Genomic DNA, 24,676 nt, shown 5'->3' on the forward strand with positions numbered 1-24,676 from the left:
CCTCTCTGCTGCTACAGATTCCTTCTTGGGCAAAATGAATTCATATGGGGTCTAATAAAGAATGCTAACACAGACAGTTTCAGGCATGGTCTTAGATACACAAACAACAAAATTGAGTGCACTCCTTTTCAATATAAATCAAACCTCAAATGAGTCAAGGGCATGTCTGTTCGCAAGGAAGTGGAACTGTGGTGAGGGGAAAAAAAAAGAAAAAATTCAAAAAAACAACAACTGCGCCCCTGAAGAAATTAAACTTATTTCAAGAAAGTGGAGATCAGGAGATTTAAGGAGATTTAAAATGAAATCTCTTACCCAACACACATTTATTTATTTATTTTTTTTAAGTCGTCCTCTACCGTCGTTGAACAATATTTGGGCTGAACTCCAATTCCAAAAGTTGCCTTCTGCTCCTAATCATATCAAAATAGAGACTGAGAGAACACTATACTCTGAAAAGAATAACGGCAGCAGAAATTTACATAGCATCACCTGAATAATTAACATCTCTGGAACAATACTCTTTGAACAGAAAACCCAAAGTAGAGATGGTTATAATGTACACCACATTCAGGAGCGATACCCTATATGTACCGTCTATCATGGTGATAAGAGTGTCATTGACTTTTGCTGGTTTTACCACTGCTTGATGGGGACACCATGCAGAACCTCAGTCAACCACAATGTCCTGTGTTTACCAAGCTGTAGTAGTGTCGAATCTGTCAGAGGTAGAGCTTAGCTGAAACCGCGTAATCAGCAGGACAATGATCCCAAACCAGCAGCAGACCTACGACAAAATGACCCAACAGTAAAGAATTAAAGTTGTGTAACATCCCGCTTAAAGCACAGAGCTCAATCTGGTTGAAATGCAGCGGTGAGACCATAAACGCATACCTGCAAACCTCAACAAACATGACGCATTGCAGAGGAGAGTTGGTCAGAAGTCTTCCACAACAGAGTGAGAGACTAATACAGTCGGAAAGAAAACAATGCTTTATATGACTTTTATTTCAACAAGATGGTTTTCTCCCATCACACATGAGCAAAGGTTTAGGTTTTGCGCTGTCATAGAAACGAGGTTTTAACTGTATCTTGCATAACGGTGTCACGCAATGCACTAAAGAGATTTTGAGCCTATTCTACAGAAACAACCAGAGTACAAAGTCCATTAGTTGCTTTGTTAAAATGGGGGAAAAATAAAATAATTCCAGTGTCTTTTGTGGTCAGAGGTTCCCTTTCCCTGCTGTCACAAGACGGGGAATACAGAAACACTGGGGGGGAAAAAAAGAGAAAAACAATTCAGCATGATTTTTAGGAGCTTGCCATAATCCCAACATTAACTTTTTAAATGAACTGTTTTTACATAGCTAATTTACTATTAGCATCTACATTCTTTTGTTTTTACTCATTTTACTGATGATGTAAATCTACAACATTTCCTCTAAATTCTCGCTCTACCTTTTATGCCTGACATCTTCTTCTTCTTCTTCTTCTTCTTCTGTGTGTTTTGTTGTTTTCCCAGGACTTTCGAGCAGGGCTTGGTATATGCGAGGTGGAACTCAGTGCTGCCAACATTAAAGAAGTGGACCGCAGAGGCTTTGAAATCAACACACCTTTCAAAAATTTCTGGTAGGTTGGCTCTACCTTTGTAGCTTGATGTGTGTGTGACCGCTGAATCTGCATGACGCCTTACTTCATCTCCGTTGACTGTGACAATAAGTGATGGAGGGATGTGCGAAAAGTATTCGCCACCATGCAGATTGTTTTTTTTTCTGTCACACGTAAATGTCTTCGATCGTCGAAGAATGTTTAAAATAAAACTAATTTACCAGTCTGTGGAGAGTTATAGGGCCTTTTCTGAGGATTTGGGACTCCAGAAACCCAAAGTGAGAGGCGTCATCCGCAAATGGGGAAACGTGGGAAAAATTGTGAACCTTGCCAAATATTTACCAAATATTTGGAAATAAACTTTAAACAGGAATGGTTTTGTCTGATTTAATGTTGGTGGAAAAAAAGTTAGCCTTTTTTTTTTTTTTTTTTTTTACAATGTATGAAAATATCCTACTTCAGCAGATGATGTCTCTCTTAAGGTTCTGACCTTAGTTTATGATAAAAGCTTATTTCATCCGACAGTAAAAAATGTTGACAGCAATTAGATAAACCTTTGTAAGGCAGGCTCACTTTGAGAAATTTGGCATGAAATGAGTTAATAGATCAAGGCAATTAGTTTTCCATTTCATTTTAATTCCCCAGCCAACGCTTACTGGTTGTCTATGTTCCTCGAAGCTCACGCGTCGTCCACAGTCCTTGTTGCCAAAAAACGATCTCGCACATTAGCTCTGGAACTGGCCAATCAGTAAGTCACTTTCCCGCCTGCGAAACTCCACTTTATCTTTTGTTGTTTTGTTTTCAAAAAGACCCGAATATGAACATAGGAAGTCATTGATTTATTTCTAGAGCCATCTGAGCAGAACAGGAGCATCATTAAAAACAAATCCATGCACTGACAATGCAAAAAAGAAAGAAAGGGGGGAAAAAAAAAGCACTCCATATGCTGTCCTTTTGAGGTGTAAAATGTAAAAATAATGAGCAGGCATGTCAAAAAGTTAAGACGCTGCTGTGGTGAGACAAAAGAGAATCCTAAGTTTGCTTTTCCTTTATTGATCAGCTCTTCCCTGTCAAATCTTTCTCAGGAAGCGCCTTGTGAAATCACCGTGCCCCACACCCAGCTTATCGATCAGCACGCTGTCCGCAGTACATGCGAGCCGTGTCCTGTACAAAAACCCGCTAATTATTGATCAGCGCTGTTTTTTCTGAAGCGTCCTTTGAGAGCTTTGTGGAGGTATCTCTGCCTCTGTAGAGCTCGGAGCCTTTCAGGTGACTCCCGTCTTCTCCCCCCCCCCTCTTGAGGGCCCACAATCAATGGGCACGCCGCTTGTTTGTGCTGTAATGGCCCGTTTAGAATACAAGCATGACAGCTGCCTGGAAAAGAAAGTGCGGCTTGTTTGTTTGTGTCCGCTTGTTCACTGTTTCTCCCCACCACCCCCTTTTTTTTTTTCACGTGTAAAGATTTTTTTTTTTCTTTTTGGCCTTGTGCTTCTAGCTGTATTGTGTATCTGATCGATCTATTTGTGGCAGCTACCTTAATACTCCCGTCGTTGTACGGTTGCTTCGTTAACACACTAGTCGTAATTGTACCAGAAGAAAAGGGATGGGGGCGTGGGGGTGGGAACACAATTAGCGTGCGTCTGCAGAATAGTTTTGATAAGGTCATTGCTAAAAGGGTTTTACTCTTGACGCGATTGTGTTTGTGGATCGAATCGATTGGTGGCCCTGCGAGCGTTCTCCCACCTGCTCAAGGTAGGGATTAGAGAGAAACTCATCTAATCGCTTTAAGCTGTGGAGACTCACTTTGGCTTTTCCATTGTTTTGCAGCCTTTTAGTGGACAAAGTGTTCTGTCCGAGGTGGGGGATGCGGCAGCCGACTTTTTAGGGCAAAACAAGAAAACTTCATGGTCGGTGGAAAGTTTCACGAACCCAAAGACATTTAAGTTTAGATGAAACAAAAAAAAACAACAACTTCTGTTTGGACCGGAAAACATCTATTTAACGGTTGCTGTTGGCAAGACTGATTTACTACTACACTGCTGATTTTGTCGTCCTTTAAAGATAAAGGACGACTTTTCAATACATCAAAGTTTTCCCATCTGTGTCTGCGTTCACAAACACCTGTATGCAGAAGAAACGCGAAAAGCCTTCACAGTTTGCATTAAATAGGTCTGTTAGGATGTTGTCTTGTCATTGAAGAATGTTGAACACAGCTGTAACTGAAACACATCGGAAAAGGGAAAACTGTTCAGCTTCTTGGTACCGACAGCGATGGGACATTTAGTGGTTTACCTGTAAACCAAATGTCTCCCCAGTTCTCTCACCACTTTGCAACTTGTTCTGCTGTGAAATTGCCATTTGGTTTTGTTTTTGTTTTTTTAATTAAAATGTAAAAGCCACTGTTTCCAAGAATAAATTAGACATTTTTATTTGTCTGTGAATATAAGCGTGAATGCAAAAATTTAATTCAGTCAGTTTCCACTATGATTCTATTTATAACACTAAGATCAACTCAGCTTGTGATGTCAGTTGTTAGTTTATCTAAGGAGACTCGGCTAATTGCATTGAGTCGCTGATTTGCATCAATCCCTCCTTCTGATTGAGCTTGTGGAGACAGGTGGCAATTGGTTAATTGCCACCGTCCTTTAATTGATTACCTTACTTTTCTGAAGAGGGTGTTGTACACCATCTAGTACCACATCCACGGAAGTTACTATACAATTAACGATGCAGTCAGTTTATGAGCAGCTAGAAGTGAAGTTGAAGAGTTTCTTCTCTTTTTTATGTTTTTAAAGGTTGTTCCAGTATTTTCTGATAAAGATCTTCTGTAATTAATTTTTTTCTCAGGGGCAGAATGGTAAATTAGATTAAACCAAAATGTTATTAAAATGGTCAGATAGGTTGTGGCAGCGAGGAAAAGCTGTTCTGTTCTCATTCTTGGTCATATGACAGCGCCAGATGAAATGTATGAAGGCAAAGACAAGTTGAACTGTGAACATTTTTGTGTAAAGCCAATTAAAGCTTGGATAATTTTAGCCATGAGCAAGTTTACTTTAAAAATACACAGTTTGATACGGGTATTCTGGCTAATTAACAAGCTAACGTTTCTCGGGTTTACAGTGTTACTTTTCAAAGATAAACTGGCAGAAAATTCTGTGCAATGAGCACATTTACTTTAGGACCGATGCCTCTTCCACCTATATGTAGCCTACACCTTCTTAAGGTGACGACAAGCAACAAGCTACAAGAGTTAGCATGTCTGTTGGCAAAATAAACAGGCTAGCAAATGGGGGAATATAAATAAACGTGTTAATTCGCGAGATAACATTAGCTTGTCAGGCTCCTGTTACTTTTCAGACATGACATTCTGCAGGGAAAGATGGTTTTAGAACTGTTACGTCTTCCACCACTTTGTACCGCTACACTAACTGTATCTTAAAGCAAAAGCCTGCATCAATCTGTGTGAGTTAGCATGTCTGTCAGTAAAAGAATAAACCAGTTAATTCATGAGACATGGAAAGTCTCCAGTGTTACTTTAAAAGTAGAATGATGGCAAAAAATAACATAATAATCTGTGTACTTTAAAACTGACACATTCTCTATGTGCACATCTGCTTTAAAAGCTTTTCAGTAAAAGGATTCTTGTTTGTTTTTACATCTAACATTAACGCGTCACTTCTGATTGATCGAGGTTTCTGCAACTAAGATTGACGATCGTTGTTCATGTAGCTACAAAAATACTAAGAAATATTACTAAATCAATAATAATTATCCATACTATTGCAATCCCTTGCAAAACTCTACATGCTTTAATGCAGAAAAAGCTACTCTCTGTTACGAAAAGAACAAGAGAGATTTCCTAAAATGGGAACCGCTGCCTTCTTGTAGTCAGAGAGGGATTTGTGTGTCTAACTGGCTAAGTGTCGGCATTCACTGAACTCTTAGATTACTTTCAGCATTTATAGTGTCCCAGATAATTACTTCTTAGAGCTCTGTGCCCCCTCTTCGGTTTTCAGGCGCACATTGCTGTAGTTGAGCAGTCTTCTCCTGGGTAGAGGCCAGTGGGCACAGGACGGCTGAACCCAATCAACCTATCGATCTTTGGTGGGTTGCTTGGGTGAGGTTGACCCCCAGCTCCACATCCCCAGCCTCAGGCGAAATCCCCACCTCCACTTGCTCCCCCCCTCCACCCATAAACAGACACCCCTCCTTCCCCTTCACACTCTTCGTCTTTCTTTGCACCGGGTGCCAGGTTACCATGGAGATCTGTGGTTCCATTTCTCCCCTCTAAGTGCTTCTTTCATTCATGCTCTCGGTCTCTTCTCTCTCTGTTTTATATTTCTCTCTGTTCTCACTGCTTGTCTCTTTGTCTGCAACCCCTAAAAGCTGAGTCATCACACACACTGATTTCATACCTCCTATGTTTGCATGCTTATTCATTTTCTTATCAGTTTGATTTAATGTAACTGTTTAACGGCTCTCGGTTTTGCTCACCTCCACGTTGCAATAACATCCTAAAAGAAACGTGAGAAATGTGCTACATTAGAACTTTATAGATTTGTCGAGTTAAATGCTGAGACAGATTGATTTACGTGCCCCCCTCCATTGCTTCTATCACTTTCACCTAATCTATCGCAATCACACAGAGACGTCCACACTTAGCAACTGCCTCCTGAAGCTGCCCCAAAATACTGTTTACACAGACGCGCACACACACACACACACACACACACACACACACACACAGCATACGCAAGCACCACTCCCTGTCATTCTGCTAGTGGCTACTATGTTGTTTAATTGCTGTCTCAAATCAAATCGATATTTGTGAGGTTATGTGTTGGGGTCAGGGCTAAAGAAAAGAATTGATCGTTGCAGCTTTGTGGCAGACTCGGAACGGGAGAAGGAGGAGTGGTTTGAGGCAATCAAAGAATCAATCGCGGAGACGCTCTACGACTACGAAGTGGCGGAGAAGATCTGGTTCAACGAGGCCAATAGGAGTTGTGCCGACTGCGGCGAGTCGCAGCCAGAGTGGGCGTCGGTCAATCTGGGTGTGGTCATCTGCAAGAAATGTGCAGGTAAGAGGCACGCTTATGGACCAAACCTTTTGCATGTTCTTTATTATCTTCACCACTACTAGAATTAAGATTTCATGTAGACATGAAGGGGAGGTTTCTTCCAGGGACATAGTGCCATTTTATAGCACGATCAAGTAACTGTGTTACCTCCAGTCGTTATAAAAATGCGTAATATCTCCAACATGACTTAAAACAGACTTGACTTCTTTAATTTGATGCCCTGAAATTGGCCTCCGTCTCTTTAAGAAGTTCTGGTTCTTTCCGACACTCCACCTTCAGCACGTCAACACAACAATCCTTCTCCGTTATACCATTTTACAAACATTCTTTGGGGCTTTGTACGGAGAAGTAGTTCTCATGATGGAGCTCAGCAGACTCACAGTTCCACCAGGTGTTTGCTAATTGCTGCTGCTGCTAGTCTAGAGGAGCCGATTGAGGAAGGCGTTCTCTGCGAGACTGAGCTTTGTGTAAGCCAAAGGGATTTCTCAGACATGCAGTCAAGAATCAAACATCCAGCATGATATAGAACTCAATAAAGTAGATTTTACATATTACTTCCCCTTTAAAAAAAAAAAAATGTATAAAATGAAATGTAATATGTCAATACTTGACTGGTGAAGATGGTAGCACTGTTGCTTTGCAACAAGAAGGTTCAAATCCAGACCTGGGGTCTTTCTGCATGGAGTTTGTATGTTTTTTGTTGTTGTTTTTTTTCTTGGTGGGTTCTCCTCAGGTACTTTGTGCTCCTCCCACAGCACAAAACATGACTGTTCGGTTACTAGACTAGAGCATTTTTGATTGACCTGTGTCTCTAATAGCTCACTCCTACTGCTAGCTCATTTTTAAGGCAGGCTGGTGCAACTTTCACTTTGAATTCATAATTTATTTCATTGTTAAATAACTTGACAAACTTTTTCTGAGGTCAACAGGTACTTTTTGTTTAATGGCAGAAAGTGGATTTCCATATTCTCTTCATGCACCCAGGTGAAGACAAACATATGCTGGCTAGTGGCCCACAAGCTGACAAACAACATGCAGTCCAACACAGTGAAATAAAACAATGTAGAAATCCTCCTACGTAAAACTCGAGTGTAGCCGTTGTAGGTCGCTGTAGGTGAAGACCTCCCGTCTCACCACCTCGTATCTTCATCTTAACCGGGATAATGAGCAACAAAGTAAATACTTGCAAATGAAGGAGTGGGGTACTTAATAGTGCCCTCCACAGTTGTTGGCTAAGATGTGAATAAAGCACTTAAAATAAGTTGTAGTTATGGAGACTTAATGACCCTAAGATGGTACTCTTTGCTGCAGTCCTCCAACAGATGGCTATGCAAATTTCTTTTTTTTTTTACTGCTTGATCTGGTAAGATAAACTTTTCTTCTCCAGCCTGGTTGTTTTAAAAGTTTTAAATTTTGTACTTTAACTATCAATTTGAACAGGTTTACATGAGCAATTACTTTACTCTAGTCATTTCCTAAATTATGAGCATCAATCTGTTTGTAGTGCTTGCATAACATGTTCTCCTGTTTTTTTTTCTTCCTGCTTTTTTTTTTCTTCTAGTTTTTGTATTATAGCTAATAGAAATGGGCCTCGGTGATGTCATTTTTAAAACCCAGGGAAAAAGACAATTATGTCTTCTCAGAAACACTCTGATCAACGTGAGAAATCAAAACAGTTGGGATTCTTAGAGATCCAATAACTGTGGCGTGTGATTTTACTAAAACAGTCATTTCTTCCTTTGAGTAGGATTGTTCATCTTCTCACTTAACTCAAATTAAAGGTAAAATATTATTGTATTTTAAGTATGTTTACCAGAAATTCTGGAAGGTGCAAAAACAATAAAAACACGCTTTACCAAAAGATTAAATTGATGCCACAGAAATACATATTGAATTTGTATGCACTAATCACAGGATCAAACACTTTTTAGGTTAAATAATGCTTCATTTTTGAAACATGGACTTCTGAAATGTTGAAATATAAAAACTAGAAGTTTCTACATTGCATTTCATATAATGATTTCTAGACAGACTAATCAGTGTTTTACATTTTTCCCCCTGTTTGCCATGTAAAGCAAGTTATTTTTAAGTCCATTAAAACTCTTCCAAAGTTATTTTAAAAAAAATATTAAATTGGCGCCACAGAAATATTGAGAAAATTTCAGTAATCTTCTGAAAAATGTCATGTACGGTAGTTTCAGAACGAATCGGAGTCCTGGTGCACTGAAAACACATTCAAGCTTCCTCTCACCTATTCTCTGTAAATGTGAGCTCTTCGGCCTCTGCCGACATGTAATCTGATCCCCGGGGGTGTTTTGGGGAATAAGATCTCAGGTGATAAGCCACTTATGGGAGTTGGTGTCTGGCCTGTGGACTCTCTAATCTGTTTGGCAATGCCAGATAATTCAGATGAAATGACAAGAAAGATTATGTGCAAGAACTTGGGGGATCCCAGACTGCTACTTGACCTGCTAAACACGATTAGAGAGAGAGAGAGAGAGCCGGACGGAGTGGACACATCCCTCTTTCCAGCTCCAGATTTCTTCCTGTCATACTTAATGCGATTCTTCACCTCGCCCGTGTAATTGCTACACATCAGATAGCCAACATCTTCTTTCAAACACTTCTAAATGGTTTCATTTGCAGAGGTGTTTAATATTACATTTTGTCGACACGCGGAGAGCAAGGGGGATATTTGCATTTAAAGAAGCGGCCCCGGTCTCCTGAAATTATTCTGTGGTCTGTTTGGAATGCCAATGCCTGCTCATGCTTTTAATTAGGCCTCTTAAACTTTATTGTTACGGACAAAAACAAAACGAGAGAGTCACCGAACAAGAGGGAGAGGCAAGAAGTAATGAGAGAGCTAATGGGGAAAAAATGATACAAGATTGACTTTCCCCTTTTGTGATGGAGTGAATCCTAATGGTGTGTAACTTCACTCTTTGATGTTGAAGAGTTTACTACTGGAGTATTTTTGTCATAGTTTGCAGCTTTACTACAAGTTGTGAATCTGTGATTATTCCTGATGCTTGTTTTTTAGGAAATAAATAGCCTGATTTTTTTCTCTGTATAAAATCAGCCTGCTTAGTCTCACTTTTCTTGGATAACTTCTGCTGCTGCTTGGACACCATAGGATTGTTACGCCTGCTGCTGCCCTCTCGAATGCTGCTGGTTCTCAGAAATTTAGCGCAAGATACTACTTCACCGATGCCGAGCTTGGGACTCTTGACTCAACGGCTACTTCTGTCGGTTATTGCTTTTTTATTTGGTCTACAAGTATTAAATGCACACATTTTCCAAAAACCTTTAAATGGGATTTGCAATTTTCAGACCAGCCATAAGTAAATTCCCCAAATATTTTTAAGTACAAAATGAAATAAACAAAAAGTTACATTGTAGGGAATTCTGCATTTAAGGTGAAAGTATTACTCAACTTATTCTTTGCCAACCCCCCGCTCTCCCCTAAAGATGAATTTGAGCTTTCATCTTTTTCACCCACCACCACGTTTCAACACAACTTCTCCAGTGGAGACGGTGCTAATTAAAGAGTTTCACACTGCTACGCTGATACGTAATTTCAACAAACCACGAGGTAGCTCATAAACATGTCCTTACTCAATAATACTCAATAGCTGCCAAGATAATCCCGGGTTTATCCGTTTGCTAACTCGCCTCTTGTCGCCCACTGAAAGTGCAAAAGCCTTAAACTCGCTACCTGTTCTGTTCTGTTGCACGAATCCCTATGAAAGTTTCTGACGGGAGGTGAAATCCTCGGAGGTGGCCGTCTGCTCTGTGTTGCTTTGGTTCCGTGGGAAAGATGAAGACTTTTACACTCAGCCTTTTATACAGAGGGATCTCGCTGCTTACCCTGAGGCCCGTGCACGCTTTATTTCAGCTTCATTAACTTTACACAAGTGAAAATGGTCCTGTGGTGTTGCACGGCCCAGTGGATGGTGCACTGATGTTGCAGTGCAGGCGGCTTCATGAGTAAAATGGCTTCAGCCCTTCACAGGTTAGAGTGACAAAAGCCAACCGTAAAGACCTTATTTTTCAAGTTGCGGATCAGAAAGCCCGCTCAGAGTTTTATTTCAACTTTTCAAGTCGTATCGAACAACCTATTTAACCCTGAATCATCTACCTATAATTTCTGTTGTAATCGTCAGAAATGTTCACTTAGTCCGTTTTAATACACTACACTCCTCATCTTTTATATCCACACAAGCCTCTACATTCAAGCTCAAAACTGTAATTACACCCCCACTAATATTTGTGTGAATGTGTTTTTAGAAACTAACACTTCAGTCACACACTTCCAGCCGTCAGTAAACTTTTGGCATAACTCTGGTTGGACGCTTCAGCACTCTTCTTGGCAGAATGGGATTAATTCATTTAAATTGATTTCCTGGCACAGACGTGGGCCCATGAATTTTCACCAGTGTTGATGCCGGGGCTTTGAGAAGGCCGTTCTTAATGTCAGCCTAATCCTCCCCAAAGCCACTTTTAATGTGTTTGGGATCATTGTACCTCTTGGAACTACTTCCAAACACTCAATGTCAGTGGATATCTTACGTTTATTTATTTATTTATTTATTTTACGTTTTGAGGTTGATCATTCAGACCGGACCTTCTTAGCCTATATGGTCCATCTAAATGTTGCGAGAGTAAAAGTTGTTTAGTCTGTCGGAATCATGATGATAGCATCAAAAGGCGTTTGGTTGGATTGTGTCTAATTAAAGCCGATTTAACCACCTAGAGTATTACTAAGGTAATGATTGTGTATCTAATTGATCAATACATGAGACTATATCGCCAACATTCATTCGTAAGAAATTAGCCTCGTGTTGCTTCCTCCATACATCTTCTCGGTCTAATAAACGGAAGCGACGCCAACACCGAGGACTAGTTATCAAAAAATGTCTCGCGACTAAAACTGTGAAGTGACAAATAATTTAAAGTCTTCTTTTTTTTTTTCCAGCCTGTGCCATCCAGAACTGTGTCAAGATGTCCTGTCACAGCTCACAGCCCCTCATTTTCATTCACAGCTGCTCCACTTCTGAATAGGAGACAGTAATGAGATCATGCCAAATCTAAATCTAAAATTATCCACCGTTACTCACAGGACAATAATTCACAGTCACACATACGGCATGCGTAATGTATTATGCATGTCCGCTCCGTCTTTGGCCACAAGCAACCCCAGAAGCCCCCACCCCCCCCCACCCAGCTCACCCAAATAAACAGGCCGACCAACAAACACAATGAATTACTCATGATTCATTAGCAATTAATGGTCCTCATTCTCTGCTTTCATTTCCAATTAGGGGAGCTGAGGGGACTAAATATGTTGTGTTGTGAGTGAGAGAATGAGCTCGCAGTCATGCTCCGTTTTCTCCGTCTTGTAACTGCCTGTTTATTGTTTACTCCATCACTGGCAGCATGTTTGTGCACGCTGAGCAGATTGTTGTGCATATATGCGTCTAATAATTTTGTACTTTTATGTGAACTCCTCGGGAACTAAGGGATAGCCTGGCACCACAATATTCTCGGCGCATATTTCAGACATATAAAAGGTTTTTATGAGCTCGTCTGTCTGTTTGCATTAATAATTGTGTGTCACTGTTTTTGTTTTTTTGTTGTTTTTTTTGCCAGGGCAGCACCGGTCCCTGGGACCAAGTTTGTCGAAGGTGCGGAGCTTAAAGCTGGACAGCAGCATCTGGAGCAATGAACTTGTGGAGGTATTTTAACTCGTGAAACTATCGCTGAAAAAAAAAAAATTCTAAAAGTTTTTCCTTGCTGTAGCAGTGCATACTGTTTAACAGGAATACACAACAAAAACAAACTTTTGTCCAAATAAAGAGCTCCCACATAGTAATGAGACCTCTACTAGCAGTTCGCATCGAAACAAAATGCTTGTTCATCTTGCAGCTTTTCCTGGAGGTGGGGAACCAGAATGCTAACAGTTTCTGGGCCGCTAACCTCCCCTTAGAGGAGGAGCTTCACAGCAGGGCCTCGACTGAGCAGCGTGCCACGTTCATGCGCCGGAAGTACAGAGAAAGGAAGTACAGGAAGGTCCTGGAGGACTTTACTAACCTGGACGAACTCAATAAGGTAAGCGCTTCGTGGGAATGCAGCAGAGAACAAACTACAGGCAGCAGCTGCATGCAGTTTTATATGTGGTTTCTGATGCTCTGGTTAAGTCCCATTCTTCTCCTCAGTTTGCATTTTAAGCAAAAAAACATTCTGTGACGAATTTACTTTCTTTTTCCTATTTTGTTGTTTAAGCGATATGGTTGTTTAACCATAAATCTTGCAAAATGTGATAAAACATTTGCAGATCAATCCGCTGGCATTGTTTTCTACTGCAGACCGGGACATGGAAATGTTGAGGGAAGCGAGGCGATGAGCAGAAAGAAAACAGGGAAAAGATTAACCAGCAAAGCTAAGTGTAAAAGTGAATTAGGGTCTTCAACAAAAAAATGTTATTTTTATTTTTAAGCTTCTGCAGAGTGTGAGGACGAATGCATGTGTGGGCACATTTGTGCTGCCGTACTTCACTGCGAGTGTCAGACGATGAACAAACTCAGCAACGACATTGGAGAAACGGTGAAAGTGTGTGGTTATGTTTGCCGTCTTCTGTCTTCCTATGCTGCGTCTCATACAATCCATACAGACTTGCTAAGTATCATTGTGTCCTATTGGTGATACTACCTTTTTTTTCATCACTCTGCAGCACTGGCCCTTTGTTTTGCACATTTGTGTTGGGGCTTTATGGTGTCAGAATGCATTTCTTTGTTGTTTTTGCATGTCATTTTAAATCCATTGCCATCTGCATACGCCTGACTACTAACATGTGATGGAAACATTTCCAGAAAGTCGTTATAAAGAGTAAAAAGCAGAGGACCTAGTGCAGAGACCTGAGAGACACCATGTGTCATATCAGTCATCTGGAAATGTATCACCTATATTAACATGTTATTCTCCATTTCTCTGACATGTTTTTTCATACATTTCGTCACATTAGGCTTAAAAAAAAGGGTTACATTAGAATAACTTTCCAATAATGCTCTCATGGTTAATCAAAAGCTTCCTTTAGAAGGAAATCAGTCCCTAATACTCCACCAATGTCCAAGTTACCCTTCATAACTTGTGCAATTTTAGTAGAATTTTGTTTCTAAAAACTGTTTGGGTAAAATTCTAAATTAGTTGTTCATTATATGAAGAATAGCCTGCTTAGATGACATACATTTGTTTATATGCAATAAGTTTTTCTTTTAATATGACACTGTTATTAGACCTAACCCATTTTTGGACAAACAATATAAAAAACTCATATACTCATATTAAAACAGTAGTTATGTAAAAAAGGAAAGAAAAAAAAAAGCGCCACAAACAAGGACACTGAGTCTAATCTCACTGGACAAGTTGTTCCACTTACGTGTCACATTTACTTACTGCTAGCATGAATATGAAGCACTTAATGCTATATAAAACCTGCTCCTCTGGGAGGATTCTGTGGGATGAAGACGATAGCGCCACATCTTCAGTGACTTTCATGCAGTTTTAGAATTAGTTTAAAAAAAATGATTTCTTTTTTTCATGCTAAAGGGTCACAGAATTCACAAAGCTGTGGAAACACAAAGTTGGCTCTGGTAAGATAATGGTTCCTACAGACTAGGTTTGAGTTTAATTTGTTTGAACCATTTTTCAGGTCTGGTTCAGCATGTGCAAAGAAAAGAAAATGGTGTTTTTTTTGTTGTTGTTTTTTAGAGTTATCTTTACCTCACTGGTTTTTTTTTATTTTTTTTTTTTTAGGTTGCGTATGTAAAGCCTGATTTCTATATGTCATACGTTAACTGAACTCTGATAAATATAAGAAACAACAATTCGAGTCTGGTAGGGTCTGGAATTTTCACGAGTAAGTTATAAGCACCCTACAAAAAAAACAAAACAAAAAAACAAAACAAAGGATACTCTGAGACAGTCATGTTTTATACCCTGTTCGGCTCCAAACGTGCTTTCTCCATCCCATTCTTTCGTAGTCCTTCTTAGTCTCATGTTCGCCGTTAGGAGCTCTTATCCCATTGACCTCCACGGAGTCTCCGCAGACCACATGACCTAGAGATGGGGTGTCAGAGGAGCTTCTAATATCACTTTGCGCACACACACATGCACTCGCTCACACTCGCCGTCTCTGGTGGCTACAGTAATTGCTGTGACACGGAAGGTCATTTCCAGAGACGATACAGAATAAGGCCGGGCTGCATGGGACTGGTTAGCCAACATCCAACCCCGTCCTGTTGTGTGTGAGCGAAAGAGATAAAGACAGAATTAATTTTGCTTGTTGTCTTCGAGCTGATGAAGATGAATCAGTGTTTGCAGAAGCAGAGCGCAGAGACACCTTTATCTCCATGAAGAGGGCGCCCCTGTGTGCGTGGGTGGGTGGGTCTTATTGACGGGGGGGGGGACTTTTGTCTGCGTGTCTGTATGCACGGCCTCACCGCCCCCCTCGCATTCAGACAGATATTGCTTGTTTGTGGCAGATCGATTCAGCCCACTGCCTCGGCCACGAGCGCGATGAAAGGCGAAGTTGTTAGTTGAAATTCCGCCATTTGCCACTCGACTCCTCTGTTGATCTACTTTGTCACAGGTCATTGAGCACAATGTCACATCAATTGACTGCACAGATGGAAAGAGACAGACGGAGCCAGAAAATATCTCCCTGGATCAGACTGTATTCTTTAGCTCCTTTTATCTGCTAATCTTAGCTCAATCAATGTGAGAAAAAAAGTAACTCCTTTTAACAAACCGTCTACCTGCCCAGACATTCCACCTACTGTGCACTTAAGCTACCTTACTTTGATGTTCAGAAAATGTACAGATATCAGTGAAGGTGTTCGGTGCATGCACGCCAGCTCAGTTTAGTCCACTCTGATCAAACTTTTGTTTGCCTTGAATGTCCGTTTTTTTTTTTGTTTTTTTGTTTTTTTTGGAGAGGTGTAGATGCACAGTCAACCTCTGATGTGAACCAAAAAAAAAAAGCTAACTCTGGACCACCTATACACCAAGATCCCAGATCGGTTGAAATGAACTCTGATGCGGTTTGAATGCATATGTGAATGGCAAGTGAACTGGATTCCTTTCCAAAGGCAGGAAGGAGACTATTGTGCTGGGCATTCTGATTAAATCCAGCCGAAACAAACAGGAATCCAGCAGAAATGACTCGTGGTCTTTCGTCTTTGGTCTTTCGCCAAAGACGAAAGGAAAATCCTACTTCCCCTAAAATCTGACGCCGCTCCAGTTTCTGTTTACATTTTGTAAAGAAGGATGTTGCATTCAGTGTCTTCTTAAAGTGACAGTGTTGCGTATATTCCAAAGAATTATCCATTCTCCATGTTAAGTTATTGATGTATGAGGCTGAGGAAGAGTCGGTGAGTTGAATTCATGAATTCCATTTATTAACACCAAGTTACAGCTGGCCCATAGTCCATGCTATCCTTAAGGGCTAACAGAACAAAATGGCACCTAAAAACAGTTTGTGATCCCCTTTGTTGGCCTCTATCCAAGCTACGCCCTAATGTGTCATATCTTCTAACCTTAGCTTTGAGGATTTTTCCTAACATGTCATTTCCTTTAGCTTTAGCTTTGCTAGCTAAAAGCGATCGAAGGAAAACATAGAATTCTTTATTCTCAACAACAGCAATCAAATAACTGTTACCTAAAACGCTGCTTATGCTAATCCAAGAAATTTTGCCTTGAAATGTAACGCTTCGAAATTGGGCCTCCGTCTCTTTACGAAGCTCTTGCTCTTTCCAACACTCCACCTTCGGTACGTCTTCTTTGCTACGTTGTCACAATAACATTCCTCTATCAAGCGATAAACAACATTGGAAAGTGCTGGAAAGTAGTTTGTATGATGAGCTCAGCAAATGCTCAGTTCCACCTGGTGTTGCTAATTGCTGCTGCTGCTACTTGTATGAGGGAGAGGAATAATCAAAGCAACACTCCAGGTACGTGATATAAAGCTCAAAAAAACTACATTTTACTTGATGCTGTCCCTTTAAGAGGTGGTTATGCTTGAGTGGTCCTTGGTGCAGTGCCACCACAGGTGAAGGGGGTAAACAAGTTACTCAAATTGTTTGGTTTGTTTGACACATTGCAGTGTGAAAGCAAACTGCGCTAGCTGATAATGTAACAATTGAGAGGATATTGTAGTGCACATAAAATTAAATGGTGATAAAATATGAAAATATTTGGGATTGATCTATCAATCAAAAAAAAAAAAACATTTTGTATTTTCAAGTATTCTGTACATTTTCTCCTGTTTGCTGAGTTAGAAGTGAGTAAAGTTGTGCATTTTATCAATATTACATATTTATGGAGGTCAGTGGGGAAGAGACATCTCATTTGCCTCCTTGCTGCTGTTGGTATATTCCTCAGATTCAAGCTCCATATATTCTTCCACACACAGAAGGAATTCCACATGCTTTATACTCTGTTCCTTAATGAAGTCTGCTGCTTTCCTGTTGCTCCCTTCATTGTTTTTCACATCATTATTTCTGTATTTTTCCTCTCGGAAATTGTGCGTTTCATTATAGTTAAAATGGCCCATTTGTACTGTTCTTATTTGCTATATTGCTTCTTTTCGCCGGGATCAGAGCTTTAATGATTCCCACAGGCTGTATTAAAGTTTGATCATATTTTTACTTCTCTTTGGAGATCGGCGCAGGAAACTTAATTTCAAACTTTATGTGGTTTTCTGTTGCCGCTTTATAGACTCTTTGTCCTCCATCAACCAGGCGTTCCGTCGCAGACCCACACACGAAAACGGCGAGCTGTTCCACCTACACGGGAACAAGGATATGCTTCCCTTTCCATAGACAGCTTCTTAAAATCCCAGCTAACCACACTAATTTACCGTTATATTATTAAGTCAGGTAGGCAAATAATGTAATAGTTTAATTGCAAAATAAAGATCAGTCTCAAGGAAATGCGTGTAGTTTAGTTTTATTGGACCCGTTGATTTGGAATCTTTTTAGACTCGCTTACAAGGTGAGCTGTGAAAACATTTCAATGAGGAATAATCTATCGGTACCACTGCAGAACTTTTAAATGGATAATTTCTTCTAATCGAGACTCTTTTCGTGTGAACAGGCACTGTGTGCGGCCGTGGTGTCGTCTGACGTGCTGCAGACCATGGAGTTGGTGTTCAGCGGGGCGGACGTCATGTGCGCCACTGGAGATCCGGTCTACTCCACTCCGTACCTCTTGGCTCAGCGTGCCGGGCAGAAGCTACAGATGGAGTTCCTGCATCAGAATAAGCTATCTGGTAGGCTGCTGTTTTGAAATTGTACTTGACATTCCATTAAAACTCGAAGGTTTCTACCCCATCTGTACCAGCACTGACTCGATGAGTGTTGGAGAAGATAACCGTGTACGCATAAATGACGGCATACCTTTAATTGTCTGCCTAATAAATATGGGAATTCAAAAAAAAAAATAGTTGCTCTGACCAACTAGGGAGCTTATTATATTGGTTTCATAAGAAAGCATACATGTGTCCATCTCTTTATCCGTCCATCCTCCTAAAAGACTCGGCATTTATTTCCTGGTAAACCTTAATATTTATACTTTAAAATGGTCTGATCATTTATTTATTTGCTAGGTTTATTGTTTTTATTCCATTTTTTTTTAATTCAGGTATTGTGGTTTAGTGAGGAAATGTTATATACTGTGCTGGCATTATCCCCGAACGGATCCCATAGATGGTGGCTAAACCAAGAGTTAAACTTGACACAAAAAAAAAGTTTTTCCAGGGTCACTATTTAACTCGGGGGAGACGCTGGGGCACAAAATGCGGCTGGGAAGCAGAATAGCTGATGTGTTCTCCTGACAAAACCTGTGAAGGGGAAAAAAAAGAAAAAGAAAAAAAAAAGAATGTATGTGGTGTTATGAATCCGTAAAAAGATCTCGGAACTAAAAGTTTAAGTTTGTCGTCTACCACTTCTGATGGCACACACATTTTGTATTCTTGATTTGTTAACGAGGCAGTGATGTTGCAAACTTGTTTTCACTGCTGTTTGTGTTGGTACATTCACAGCACTATTCTTTGTGTGTGTGTGTGTGTGTGTGTGTGTGTGTGTGTGTGTGTGTGTGTGTGTGTGTGTGTTTGCTGTGAATAGAAAACGAGGGCCATAAAAACCAACAAATTTGAAGCAAGGGAGTTTTAAGTTTAAAGGTCTGTCTCCATGTTCCTGTCTCTGTCCTACCTACCCCCCACAACACTCCTTTGTATTACCCACCTCCTGTTCGGTCGGCACGGCACAGACGTGGCTTCCTCCTGATGGGTGTGTTTTATTCGCGCACTTCCACACGGGGTCCCCGTGATGAGAGCGGATCGGATTAAAGGAGCCTGAGGCCGGGTGGGAGACTTTCTCTGGGACTGTATTTTACATAATTCATGCGGTGCATCTGTGTACACTCGCCGGCGCCGAGCCTGTTAGGGACCCGCTAATTGCTAGCATGGGTCACCTGGTCACCAAGGAGATGGCAATTATCGGAGGGGCACTGAAAGATACACATGCAGAAAGGAGAAGAAGCCGACACGTATTCGTGTGTACGAGCGTGTTCATGTAAAATGTGTAGGATACACACAGCCTGCGTGCCCGTTGTAAGTTTCGAAGTTGCTGGACTTCGTCATTAAAACACAGATGACTGTGGACCTAACCAGACTTTTGCTGTGGAGGCGGACGTCCAACGTGGCTAACATACTGTAAGAAGGTACCTGGGTCAGGAAACCTAAATGCTACCCTGAAAGAACGACTCGGTGAGATGTCGTTTTTGTTAGTTCACCACTTAGCAAAAACGGACGCTAACCCAAGGTCAGGTTCCTCGTCTTGTTTAAGGAAGAGATGTAAAGACCACGTATCAAATTTCACAACTCTCCAATTGATTTTTTGTTCAGACTTGTAGCTTGTAGTCGTTATATTCACTCCCATCGCCGGAATTGAGAATGATGTTATTAAAAAAAAAGCAGAGCAGAAAATGTGAGCAGAAGACTGCCAAGGAGCACAGCCAAGACTTGACACCGACATCATGTTTGGGATGCTGAACGAATGATAAAATCTGCAGCTTGAGATTAAGTTCTTGGGATGAAGATGTATACAGAGATAATGAGTATGTATGCACAGATGTATGCTTTGCATGCTTATATGCGTGCTTGCATGCATAACGGCATACATAGTTAAATGCAATTTTTCCGAGGAATTAAAAATGGATTTGGATTTTAGAAAACGAGCAAAAACCCACGTTCAGACGGTGGGTGATCACTCCTTTGAAGTGGTAGTAGAGGAAGTTTGGACTTTTTGTCAGTTTCTTACTAAACTGCAGCAGTACAGGCGGAACCAGGAGTTTCTGATGAGCCAGAAGTAAAACAAAATAATAAAAAAAAAGCCTAACTTGTGCAGATTTTGAGCTGAAGCTAAACGAATGTTTCTGCTTGAGCCTGTGTACATCACACTTAGTATATGAAAATCTAAATGAATCAAGTAAAAAACAAAAACAAAGAAAAAACACAATTCTTAATAAATATAATTTTACAGTTGCCATATCTATTACCAGGATTTAACCATGTTTTACATGTTTTTTTGGGGAGTTTTTCAATTGGAGTTGGTGAAGCGAGTTTCAACGTACTTGTTCAATACCGTTACATTTTTATTTAAAGATACAGCAAAAACAATCGATTTGATCCGTTTCTGTATTTCGGGTGGGACTTTGCACATATAATCCAAATTTTTTGAGGTGGAGATTTCCATTTTTATTTTATTTGGTGAACGCTGTTGTATCGCGTCTGTCGCCATTCCTTTTCTCTAACCAAAAATGCTGCTAAAAATGCCGTCTCAAATGTTTTCGAGACTTTTTCCAGTGCTTTTGTAATGCTGTCATCTAGCTTGCAATTATCCTTTTAATTTACTCTTTTTGATGCAACACAACTACTTCCTTTTTCGCTTCAGTATAAACATACCAAACATGAATTACAACAACATGTCAGGTCTAAGTCACTCAGCTTCTTACCCAGGGTTACAATAATTGTTTTAGAGTAATTTAATCCCCTGCTGACAGTCACTGGACAGCACTGCATGTTAATAATAATCAACATTGATTCCAAATGTAGCATATAAGAACATATAAACAGTAAAATTGCTCCAATTCACGCTTTCCTCTTTTCAAAACTTCTCCACTGGAACACATTCAGCCCATGTACTCTGCGGCATGGTGGCTGAGAGAAGGCTGTTTAATTTCGCTGTAGAAAGAAGCGGTTGCAGTGAGAAGATTAAGCTTCCCAGAAAATACTGTCCAGATTCCCCCTGTTGACATTTCTCCACTGTTTTGTCGGACACATTGTCACATCAGACGCAGAGCTGTGGAAAGTGCCGTCTAGCATTGTTCTCGTGCATGTGGGGCCCCCCGAGCGTGCAGACAGACTTCTGAAAATTTTCATTAAACAGAAATTGAACTTTTTTTTCTCTTTTTTTTTTTTTTTTTCCTCTCTTCTCGCTCCCATCATTGGTGTTTGCAGCGTTATATTTGGCAGGATCAGGGAACAATTCAATACCCGCATGATGCCATCCCTGCTGCACAGCTCTGTGTTGACAGAAAGAAGATAGAATGAAAGTAGTCGCACAGCAGCCAATATCGAGGACAAAGCAGAGTTCAGACTTGTTCTGGAGTTTTAAAGAACTCCGCCTTGGGTTACAGCTGACTTTTTCAACCGGATAACAATTGCACACATGCTAGGTGACATAAGGGCAGATATGGATATTTGAGTTGTTTGCAGTGGGGTATCGCTGTTTATGGCTGCGTGTTTGGTTCTTCCCTCCATTCGGGGTTTATCTTGTAAAACATGTTGTCACAGCGAGGGCTCACTTCAGGGCTTCCTTCAAAACGCCGCATACAGCCGTTAACCAGACGCTATCTTAAAACAAAATGATGACAAACATGGTCTTTTCCCAATCCCATGACCCCCTGGGACAGCAGAATGAGCCAGCAATAAACAATCAGACACCATGAAGAATCGTCACTTCTCGACTAAACTCCAAATTGGGCTGGTATGCGGGAAAATATCGTAGCCGCCTGTCTTCTCAGTGTGAATCACGCTTCCAGTTTGTGGAAAGAAAAAAAAAAAAAGGAAAAACAGAAAAGTAAAAATAGGGGGGGAAAAAAAGGCTCACCATGTCCCCCTTGGATACAGTGAATAAAAAGAAGGCTGTCAGCCTGCTTATTCCGGAGCCACTCTGCAGCCGTTTTCCCTCTGCAGCGGCTCATTTGTGACTCCAAAGTTAGGACTTCCACCAAATAGTGGAGCGTGGCCACTTCATTAGCTCCTTCTTTCTGAGCGAATGTGAGTACATGCACGCAGTCCTCGATGCCCACCCCCCCGCCGCCACCCGCCCACACCTGTTCGCCTGAGAGCGCCCTGGGAGACGGTCGGAGCGTGTTCATTTGCATATTACCATCCCAGATTCTATTTAAGAAAGCCAATTGCAGCTCTCTGAGGCTGTGCGGTTTTGCATTTTAGGAACCCCAGAGGCTCGCCTCCATGATGGGCTCGATCCCTTATTGTCAAAGACTTCCACTGTGGTGGTTTCTTATTTATTTTTAAGGTTCTTTTATTTATTTATTTTTAATAAATAAATATATAGTATGCAGTGTCTTTCCTTGTGTACACGTTGGAGAGGCCACATACACTGTATAAAAAAATCAGATCTGTTTGTGTTGATGCTGCTATGCCCTAGCTAATTTTACTTTAGCAAAGTTTCACAGTTAAGATCTTTTCCCTAATGAATTTTATTTAATTTAATTTTTTTCTGCAACTAGTTTCCTTCTAAACATTCACTAAGTGTTTGGAATGTTTCTAGACGACATTTTACTTGTTTTAGCACTTCTAGATCTGAATGAGGAGCTGCACGACAGTGCGGCTGTTGGTGCTGTTGCCTTGCAGCAAAAAGGTCAAAGGTCAAACTTTGAAAATCAAAGTAATATGTTCTTCCAACTTCAAAAATGTGTACTCTGTTTCTTTGGATCGTTGCATCAGATTTTAATAAAATACGTTTTGCTACAATGGAAAGCAAATGAAACTTTTAAATAACAAGCTCCTTTTTTTTTTTTTTTTTTTTTTTTTTTTTTTTTTTTTTTTTTTTTTTTTTTTTTTTCTTCTGCACAATTATTTTCTACCTGCCTTTAGGTGTTAAATACAGTAAATGACCAACAAGCAGTGAAAGGGTCAGGAGGTAATGGTCACTTTGGAAAACCTTTTTTTTTTTTCCAACTAAACGCTGCTTTTAATCTAATAATTGAATGTTAATATGTCGACAGGCTGAAAAGCTCAACACCTAGACCCCTTTCCTTGCCACCTTGTGCACAAATTGCTGTTTTCACTCATCTTCTGCCTCTGCCATGCATTATCTCTGGCCCCTCCTGCACGCGTCGTCTGTTTGTGCCGTCGTTTACTGCGTGTCTGGGTGTAAATGCACAAGCGCGAACAAGCTCCTCTGATTACCCCCGCTGTCCACTGCCCGTCGAAGCTCGCTTTGTAACTGCAGCCGTGGGCAAGCAGATGGCTAATTGAGCACTCTGTCATGTCACCTCCCTTCACAGGGGAGTGAGCCAATCAGCACGGGCCAGACTCCTCTGCTGCTGCCCCCGCAGACAGCAGCGCAGTCCCATCCTAACAGAGTCCAGCTTCAGGGGCCCAGAGGCGTTGTTAAGCATGCTCACACAGAGAGGCTTGTTACAACTGATGCAGCATCAAGCCACTGGCTTATTTACATCCTGTCAACCTGAGTGCTTGGAAACACTTCAGTTTGCATGTGTGCGTGTGTGTGTGTGTGCGTGTGTGTGTGCGTGTGCGTGTGCGTGCGTGTGTGTGTATTACACTCACTTTGTTGCTGTTTTATTCTTACAAGCTGGCATCTAATTCTACAGTGCTGAGAAAAGTGTCGCCTAGTTCTTGTGGTGTTCTGTTGTTTTTTTTACGCTTGTTTCAGAATTAAAAAATGGCGCACAAGGATAGCTTGAGTAAATGCTTAGTTGCTTTAATAATTGAAACCAGAGCATAAATGATTTAATTTATAATGCAAAAAAAAAAAAAGTTATACAAGCCAATCTTGGCTTTTACATGAATCTAATTGCTAAACTGATTAAATTAAAGGTTAAACGTGATTAACCACGTTTGTTTTTGTTCAGATTCACTAGCTGCTACCATCTCTGTTTACTGCCTGAGCTGTAAAATGAAAATGCCTACTAATTTGAACCTGTCTGACAACATGAAGTAGGCTAAGCCCTCTTAAAAAGGAAAACATCATGGCCATAATCTAAATAAATTTAACTAATGAAAAATAGTGATTGAATTTGTCGTCTGGAAATGTTGATAAAGGCTTTTGAATGTCAGTGAACCACAATGATAGTCATTATTTACAAATGGAGAAAACATAGAACATAACTGAACGGTTCCAGAAGTGGACTTGACTTTGAAATTGCTCAGAAAGAAATTTCAGAAAGTCTTCCAAGAGGTCACAAAATTACCTAGAACAACATCCAAGGTGCTGTGGGCCTCACTTCCACTTAGTCATACTTTAGTGTTTGTGATTCAACAATAAGAAAGAGACTGGGCCAAAATGGCGTCCATGGGAAGAGTTTACATCGTCTCAAACACTCTGATTGTCCCCAAGACTTGGTCGAATAGTTGTCAGAAACGCTCTTCAGAGATTTTGCTCCACACTGACACGATGGCATCGCACAGTTGCTGGATTTTCATCTGCACATACATAATGCAAATCTCCCTTTCTGTCAATCCTCAAAAGTCCTCTAATGGACTGAGATCTGGTGGCAGCGGAGGCCATCGGAGTCCAATAAACTCATAATCAACGTCAACAAATTAGTTTGCGATGATGTCAGCTTTGTAATGTGGTGCATTATCCTTCTGGAAGTTGCCGGCA

General features: G+C 40.7%; 1 protein-coding gene across 5 annotated transcripts in view; it reads left to right on the forward strand.

The window, feature by feature from the left end:
• Nucleotides 1-24,676, forward strand: part of arap2 (ArfGAP with RhoGAP domain, ankyrin repeat and PH domain 2) — a 131,651-nt gene that overhangs the window by 50,229 nt on the left and 56,746 nt on the right. For all 5 annotated transcript variants that reach the window (XM_007551328.2, XM_007551330.2, XM_007551329.2 and 2 more), the window contains 5 exons: nt 1,520-1,626; nt 6,484-6,683; nt 12,333-12,418; nt 12,609-12,791; nt 17,835-18,009. In XM_007551328.2, coding sequence (XP_007551390.1) covers nt 1,520-1,626; nt 6,484-6,683; nt 12,333-12,418; nt 12,609-12,791; nt 17,835-18,009 — 751 coding nt within the window. The remainder of the gene's footprint in view (nt 1-1,519; nt 1,627-6,483; nt 6,684-12,332; nt 12,419-12,608; nt 12,792-17,834; nt 18,010-24,676) is intronic.

This window comes from Poecilia formosa, unplaced genomic scaffold, assembly GCF_000485575.1.
Source record: "Poecilia formosa unplaced genomic scaffold, Poecilia_formosa-5.1.2 Scaffold41, whole genome shotgun sequence".
Taxonomy (NCBI): Eukaryota; Metazoa; Chordata; class Actinopteri; order Cyprinodontiformes; family Poeciliidae; genus Poecilia; species Poecilia formosa.